An 8,199-nucleotide genomic window follows, 5' to 3' on the forward strand; every position below is an offset into this window, starting at 1 on the left:
AACTCAGCATTCTTTGTCCTCCTAAACACGACAGGTTGAGTTTCCAAAAAGTTCTATTTTGGTTTCATCTGACCATATGACATTCTCCAATCTTCTTCTGGATCATCCAAATGCTCTCTAGCAAACTTCAGACGGGCCTGGACATGTACTGGCTTAAGCAGGGGGAAACGTCTGGCACTGCAGGATTTGAGTCCCTGGCGGCGTAGTGTGTTACTGATGGTAGGCTTTGTAACTTTGGTCCCAGCTCTCTGCAGGTCATTCACTAGGTCCCCCGTGTGGTTCTGGGATTTTTGCTCACCGTTCTTGTGATCATTTTGACCCCACGGGGTGAGATCTTGCGTGGAGCCCCAGATTGAGGGAGTTATCAGTGGTCTTGTATGTCTTCCATTTCCTAATAATTGCTCCCACAGTTGATTCTTCAAACCAAGCTGCTTACCTATTGCAGATTCAGTCTTCCCAGCCTGGTGCAGGTCTACAATTTTGTTTCTGGTGTCCTTTGACAGCTCTTTGGTCTTGGCCATAGTGAGTTTTGGAGTGTGACTGTTTGAGGTTGTGGACAGGTGTCTTTTATACTGATAACAAGTTCAAACAGGTGCCATTAATACAGGTAACGAGTGGAGGACAGAGGAGCCTCTTAAAGAAGAAGTTACAGGTCTGTGAGAGCCAGAAATCTTGCTTGTTTGTAGGTGACCAAATACTTATTTTCCACCACAATTTGCAAATAAATTCATAAAAAAATTATACAATGTGATTTTCTGGATTTTTCCCCCTCATTTTGTCTGTCATAGTTGAAGTGTACCTATGATGAAAATTACAGGCCTCTCTCATCTTTTTAAGTGGGAGAACTTGCACAATTGGTGGCTGACTAAATACTTTTTTGCCCCACTGTATGTCAYAGGACACCGAAATGCAAACTGTAAACAAATAGTGTTTTTAAACCCTAAAAAGCACCCCATCTTTTAGTGGTTATTAGACACAACCTACGAATAAAGGCCCAAAGATGCAGGGTCGTTTCACCTCAAAAAGCACATGAGGATTTCGACACCCACCATCTCAGATTTTTCTGAAATCGTTTCTGTAGTGAGTAACAGATACGATTAGCATTCCTGAAACATTATTTTGATTAAATTCAATTTCAATAAAATAATGTTTTAGGAATGCCAATCTTACCTGTTTCTAACAAATTATTTCTGAACAATCTGAGATGGTGGGTGTCATTGCTCGCTGAAATGACATGGAATGGCTGCACTGAAATCTAATCTACTCTTATCTATTAGGACTGTTCTTAAATGTTGCACCAACTGAGTATGGCGTTCTCAGAAGTCTTTTAAGGGTCTGACTTCGTAAACATGTCTGAAATCAACGTTTTTCCAGACACAGATTAAGGGCTGGATTCAATCTGTAGCGCTCTAGCGCGATTGAAATGTTTATATAATTTCTGATTGAGCTGACATATGCAGCGTTTACCATGAATGCGGTCTCCACGAACGCGGGAACATTGCCTTTACGTTTCTATTGTGCAGCCAAAGACAGTAATGTAGGCATAAACTGCTTCTCCAAAAGAAATARCTGCCCACACTTGTAGGCGATGTCATGGCAACGTTGGAAACACCTCATCGGGTCTAACGGTCGTCTCGCACCGTACTGCGCATGTGCAGGACTCCAATCAAAGGCGCAAAAATGAAAACGTGTCAGTTTGTCACTTTCACGAGGTTGGAGTAATAACATGTTCAATTTCTTAAAATATTGTCTCGAAGCTAGGTTGTGCCTTTAAATTGAGAACAACTCATTCATAATTTTTCACTTCTCTCATTGACTTCTCAAACCACAGCCTGGTTTGCTTGGTCTGTTTCACAAGCGTTCCCGGAAGTCTCTGGGTTTAGAAACTCTGTGGCTCAGCGATACGGATTAAATCTAGCCTTAAATCTATTTTTCGATTGAGAAGGTCGTTCAATAGAGAATCTCCCGTGAACAGTTTTTAGTCTAGSACTAGGCTGACGATATGTCCGGGAAACCGGCCCAAAGAGTAAATGATTGGAAGGAAATTCTGCKAACATGTCGGACMGAGCTGTCATATATGAGAATGACATGTTCTACTTCCTTTTCCCCACACACATCTGAGAGAAATGACTGCCACATCCTTGACATCATTGTAATAAACTGATGTTYTTATATGAAATGCTTAATACATTTAGACCAGTGTTGAAAGTTTGTCCTTGTGTTGATTTCTGTTGTAGCGGATTTCAACTCAAATGAAAAGACAATATTTGTTTTGTTGTCCTGCAGCACTAATATTATGTCACAGCTGACTCATTCAATGAATGATATTACCTAATGTAAAGAAATTAGGAATTGAGAGGATTAGACGCTACAATCTTGTCTGTCCACAAATGATTTTGTGTCTTGGAACAATCCTAATGCGCCACTTGAGGATTGGCAGATTTGTTGAGTTATAGTGTGTATCTCAATAATCCAACACACAAGAAAAGATGGATTTGAACCCTGGACCACTGGTTTTGCAGATCTGGGAGAGAAATGTATAGACTATGGCTGGATTCAATCCGTATCACAGAAGATCTGTGTTCAAATTTAAAGGTTATTTCCGACTGAGTCGACATATGCAGTGTTTACCATGAACACAGTCTCCGCAAACGCAGGAACATTGCCTTTCAGTTTTAATCGAGCTATAACGCGAATCTTCTGCGATCATTCTGCAACACAGATTGAATCAAGCCCGTTTATACCTTGCTCTAACATAAGTTCTGATCTTCTTCAACATTCTGATTGTGCCCACATTTTTACACAATTAAAAAGACATCTTGAACCGAATGTTTTCAGATCTCCCTGAACACCACGGGAGGTAGTTGGGGATGCATTGTTTCTGCATATTTTACAAGTGTAAAGGAATCTGGAGGTTTAAACCGTTTTAAATTGGGTCAATGTCAATCATAATCCCGCTTCTAAAATCATTATTGTTATTTGTAGTCTCGAATATCATGTGTAGACATGAAAAATCTGAAGAAGTTTATTGAAAAACATGTTTTGGTATGATAATCTGATATACAAAAGAGGACCTGTAAAATCATGTGTATACTGCTAGTATTTACATTGGAATTAACTCCTTCTTTTGGTCTCATTTTGTTTTTTTTACGAGACTTTGTCTTTCTTTCTGTTGGGAGTACTTTTGGAGAATCTTAACCGGTCTATGAACTCTTCTCATATGATTTACCATATTACCCCTTTGAGTAAATGTTTTCCCACACTCTGAGCACCGGTGAGGTTTCTCCCCAGTGTGAGTATATATGTGCGTTCTAAGAGAGTCTGAGGTAGTGAAAGATTTGGGGCATTGGGTGCAGGTGTAAGGACGCTCGCCTGTGTGAGATCGCAGATGAACCGTAAGATGGCAAGATACTTTGAAACCCTTTCCACAATGTTTACAGGTGTGGGGGTTTTCTCCTGTGTGCGTTCGTGTATGCAACCGCAGTTCTCCTGAGGTAAGGAATGCCTTACCACATATGCTACATAAATAATTCTTCTCCCCAGCATGCATTCGCGTGTGTCTCACTAGTGCACACTGCTGGGTAAACCTCTTACCACAGACAGTACACATGTGACGGCGCTCCCCAGAATGAATGCGTATGTGCACTTTGAGATCATATGCACTCCTGTACCTCCGGTCACAGTGTTCACATGCGAATGGTCTTTCTTCTGTGTGAAGTAGCTGGTGCTTTTTCAGAGCCCCAGGAGTAGCATATCGTTTGGGACACTGGTCACAATGATATGGCATCGTGTGAACTCCCATATGTAGCGTCAGCAGTGATGGTTTTTTGAAAACCTTCCCACACTCACATGTATGAGTCCTGTTTTGGGGTGCAGGGGATCCATCTTTTTTCTTGTCAACCTGTTTGATCACCCTCTTTTTGTCCCCCTTTCTGACCACCTTTTTTTTCTTGTCAACCTGTTTGATCACCCTCTTTTTGTCTCCCTTTCTGACCACCTCCTCTTTCTTGTCAACCTGGTTTCTGTCCTTTTCTACTTGGTCGGTCTTGATCTCCTTGCAGAGGTTGGCCATTTCACTGTGAGATAATGGAGGCAGAGTCCAGGTAAGAACCTGGGATGGCTCGTCAGCATTCATCATTACGTTGAGAGAATGATCCAAGTCCAATTCTGTAAGGAGAAAATACAGGAGATAAGATTACATAACCACCATATATATAGATTCATATTTTTACACAGGTAACTGCCAAACTAAAGGAAACACCAATATAAAATGTTTTCAAAGGGCGTTGGGCCACCACGAGTTGGGCACCTTGGCATAGATTCTACAAGTGTCGAACTCTATTTGGAGGGATGCGACACCATTCTTCGACAACAAATTCCATCATTTTGTGCTTTGTTGATGGTGGTGGAAAATGCTATCTCAGGCACCCCTCCATAATTTCCCATAAGTGTTCAATTGAGTTGAGATCTGTGACTGATGGCCATGGCACATAGTTAACATCGTTTTCATGCTCAAACCATTCAGTTACCACTCGTGCATTGTGGATGGGGGCATTGCCATCCTATGGAGGCATAGCCATGGTAGGCAAAATATTGGCCTGCCCAGCATTTCTATACATGACCCTAAGCATGTGACTTTAATTGTTTAATTAAGTCAAGAACCACACCTGTGTGGAAGCACATGCTTAGAATATACTTCGTATGCCTCATTTACTCAAGTGTTTTTATTATTTTGGCAGTTACTTGCACATGGTAATTCATATACTTTATTAGTCATAAACAATGGATGAGTGTTTGACCTTTTATATTTTCCTTACCATCACAGGGTACTGGAGTAACCAACACTGAGGTCTCTGCAGGTGACAGACCCTCCTGTTCCTGTGATGTTGACAGTCCTAGATCCTCCAAACATCTATCAGTGCCTTCATCCAGGATTTCATTGTGGTCTTCATATTCACAGACCTCTACCCCCTTATCTATGCATTCATCGTCATCTGAGTATGGCCTCACATTGTCAGAGTTGTCTGGCTCGTAGTTAATAACAACTCTCATTTTGGGAGGGAGGGACAGTGTGGACAGGATGGTATCTGCAGTGTATTTAGAGACATGACCTGAGTAGGAGAGAACATCAGTTAAACTCACCTACATTGGCAAGTAAAAAATACAAGGTGTCCAATTGGACTATTTACTTCATAGCCATTATCTGGATGGAGACTTACACTTGTTCAGGTTTCCATGACGCTGATGGTGCTGCAGCACTGTCTTCAGTTGTTCAGGGTCAAAGACAGTATGTCCACATCCCTCCAGGACAGAGGGGGCAGCACTGAGCCATGCTGTTGTCTAAGAGGAGCAGGGCAAGGGGAGCAGGGCAATACAGGATAATAAAGAGTTCAAATACATTGTACCAGCCACTTGAGGTTTTAGACAAGTTTTGAAAGGACCAAATACACCATTCAATTCATCTGTAGAGCCACATGAGGTGATGTTCCGTCAATCTTTTAGAACTGAGATGTTTTCCTCAGTACCTGCGTGAGGTCTGGTACAGGCAGCAACTCCTCCAGTCTGGAAAGGAACTCCCACATCAGTGTCTGCAGCGCTGTGTCATACCGAGGGCCATAGTGGACTGGGAACACCTCCTGTGAAATAGACAATTTAGCATGAAATGAGTCTAGTGCCAAATGTCTCCATTAAAGATGCACTCCAGCTTTTTTGGAACTTTTCCTTTTGAGAAACAATATCCCAAATATAAGTACTGTAATGTACACACATGTAAGGGTGCAAACTACAAGCAGTAGGCCATTCGAGGAGTTGGTCTGATGTGATGTCATCAGCCTCCTCCCTTACTTGTGGGAACAATGGAGGAGCAGTTGATCTAAGTAGATGTTGAACTGGTAGCCTACTTCAGAAATATATTCAAGCAAAAGGATCATAAAGAAGTCTAGAGAGAAAGTTCCTCACCTGGAAGAAATGCTCCCTCTCAGAAGGGTCTTCCAGCASGGTTTGGACCAGCTCCACAAAGTTACAKTCTGCAGCCTCCAATTCATCACCATGACTCTGTCATTAGGTGCAAACAAAACATCAGACAAATGTACAGGAGTGAATCCCTCAGAAATAATGTTCTCCTGTGTCTCATTCATAAAGTGTTGCCTATTTAACTAACCTCTTTGTGTAAAGACTTTTCTGTCAACGTGTMGATTATGTCCAGGTGGGCCTGGATGGTCAGCAGGTCAGCTGTGTCCTTACTGCGACACAACTCTAAAACCAMCTGGAACAGAGGTGGATATGTGAAAAGCAGGACTAGGGCCAATGTAGTCTGATTAATCAGGGTGTAATACACTATTTATTGGTACATACACAATTTTGTAGGCATTCATTTCATGCTGTAAGTGTTCCTTACAAGCCAGAATGTTGAATAAAGTTGAATGTAAACTTACTCTACCAGTTGTCTGTGTGGTTTGTCCTTCAGATGCTTGAAACTCGAGAAAATATCCACAGGAAAGTATTGTCTAGGGCCTACAAAGGTGAAGGTAATTATATATTGTATTTTTMTCTCTCTCTCCAAGCTTGCCACGACAATTGTATGTTCTGAATCGGGAGGATGGATAATGTTTTTGTGTGGAATTGTAGGGGAAAGAAATATTGAAAAATATTCYCACACAAAAAAGGTGTGGATTGTTCTCCATCCTCCCCCGATTCAGAATATTGGTTCTATAGCTATTGACGAGAAAAACAAATATCCGATATAAAACTAATTTTACCTAAGTGCCGAACCACATCTCTAAAAGGTTGGGTAAACAATACTTTCCTGTGGAAATGTCGCAAATGCTGAAGTACAATCCGCCAGACAACCGGTAGAGTAAGTTTAAATGTAATTTTATTCAACATTCTGGCTTGTAATGAACATTCATACAATTTTGCAGGCATTAGTTGCTGTCTGTATGTACCAATGAATTGTGTATTACAGCCTGATTAATCAGAGCAGGGCAGACATACAGTAATTGCAGCAAGTGGCTGCCCATAGTTTGTTCCATCATAAGACTCTTCCCATCCCAACCCTCAATATTTACACCTCTCACCCTTGCTCTCAGTCCCAGGATGAGCTGGGTCCTCTGCCTGGAACTCAGCAGCTCTGGAACCATCTCTGTCACCAAAGTCACAAACTCCTCCAGCTTCCCATACTGCATCACATTACGCTCTTGAGCCACTTGCCACATGAAAGCAGACATCAGGCGTAGAGGTGGAACCAGGAGACGCAAGGAGAACAGATGGAGATCTGTCGCCGAAGAGAAGAGCAACTAACAGATAAACAAATACATTCCATAACTCAGCTAGTTAATATTATTACAAGCTATGTGTAGGCTATAACGTTAGGACATATTTGAATGGACATAATTTTTCTACATTTAACAAACTAACCTTGTTCTGATGCTGGATCAATAATGTTATCCATAGCTAGTTTGCAAAGAAAAAGAAGCRACTGAAACAAGCTACTGTTAGCTAGCTAAAGAGTTTGATGCTAACGTTAGGAGTGACCAAGCCTAGAATATACACTGAGGGCTTACAACGTAGCTAAAAAGGTTGATATCTTTATGCAAGCTAGCTAATACTATACTAGTTAGCTAGCAAACTATACCCGTTTTCTATAGATAGCCAACATTTGCACATCCCATTACTTTTACCAAAGATGTTCTACTCATCTATCTGTGCTTTCACTAACAACAAACAAATCATTGACCTCGACGAAGTACTGTACTTCCGGGTGATGTTTAAAAACAATCCTTCAGAATAAAGGTCCTCATTTAAAAAAAGAAAGATGCATACCACAAAATATTATTCTCTTTGTATTTAGTCATTGCAATATATCATTTATTTTTATTGAGGGTTTATAATATTGCCCACCAAAATAGCCTAATTCTCCTAACCTGCTGCGTAAGTTCTCCTAACCTGCTACAAAACTGTTCCTGTATACCACCTAGTCAAAACCCTGACTGAGAGACAGCTCCACTTCCATAATTAAAATGAATTAAATATTATTAATGGTTCATATTTTTGTTTCAAATGTCAACAAAATTGCCGTTACTGTCCTGCCATCTTATTAAGAAAATTTGAGCGCTCATCATTGTGGCAAAGGCTTGTCCAGCCTACTTGCCTTGTCAGACGGAGGTCAAAGTCATCTGCAGTTTTCTGGGGAGCTGCCTC

General features: G+C 41.2%; 1 protein-coding gene across 2 annotated transcripts; it reads right to left on the reverse strand.

The window, feature by feature from the left end:
* Positions 1 to 3,010: 3,010 nt before the first annotated feature.
* On the reverse strand, positions 3,011 to 7,746 carry LOC111955669 (zinc finger protein 239). 2 transcript variants are annotated; one of them, XM_024147794.2, is made up of 8 exons: positions 7,417 to 7,746; positions 7,077 to 7,273; positions 6,161 to 6,265; positions 5,959 to 6,054; positions 5,526 to 5,636; positions 5,220 to 5,340; positions 4,818 to 5,111; positions 3,011 to 4,167 (listed from the first exon to the last, which is right to left on the reverse strand). In XM_024147794.2, exons 1-8 carry the CDS (start codon positions 7,448 to 7,450, stop codon positions 3,134 to 3,136), a joined length of 1,992 nt encoding a protein of 663 aa, XP_024003562.1. In that variant the 5' UTR covers positions 7,451 to 7,746; the 3' UTR covers positions 3,011 to 3,133. The 2 variants fall into 2 exon arrangements, with proteins under 2 accessions (XP_024003562.1, XP_024003563.1); XM_024147795.2 differs by having other exon boundaries at positions 7,077 to 7,295.
* Between the last annotated feature and the right edge of the window lie 453 nt (positions 7,747 to 8,199).

Source organism: Salvelinus sp. IW2-2015, linkage group LG3 (assembly GCF_002910315.2).
Source record: "Salvelinus sp. IW2-2015 linkage group LG3, ASM291031v2, whole genome shotgun sequence".
Classification (NCBI taxonomy): domain Eukaryota; kingdom Metazoa; phylum Chordata; class Actinopteri; order Salmoniformes; family Salmonidae; genus Salvelinus; species Salvelinus sp. IW2-2015.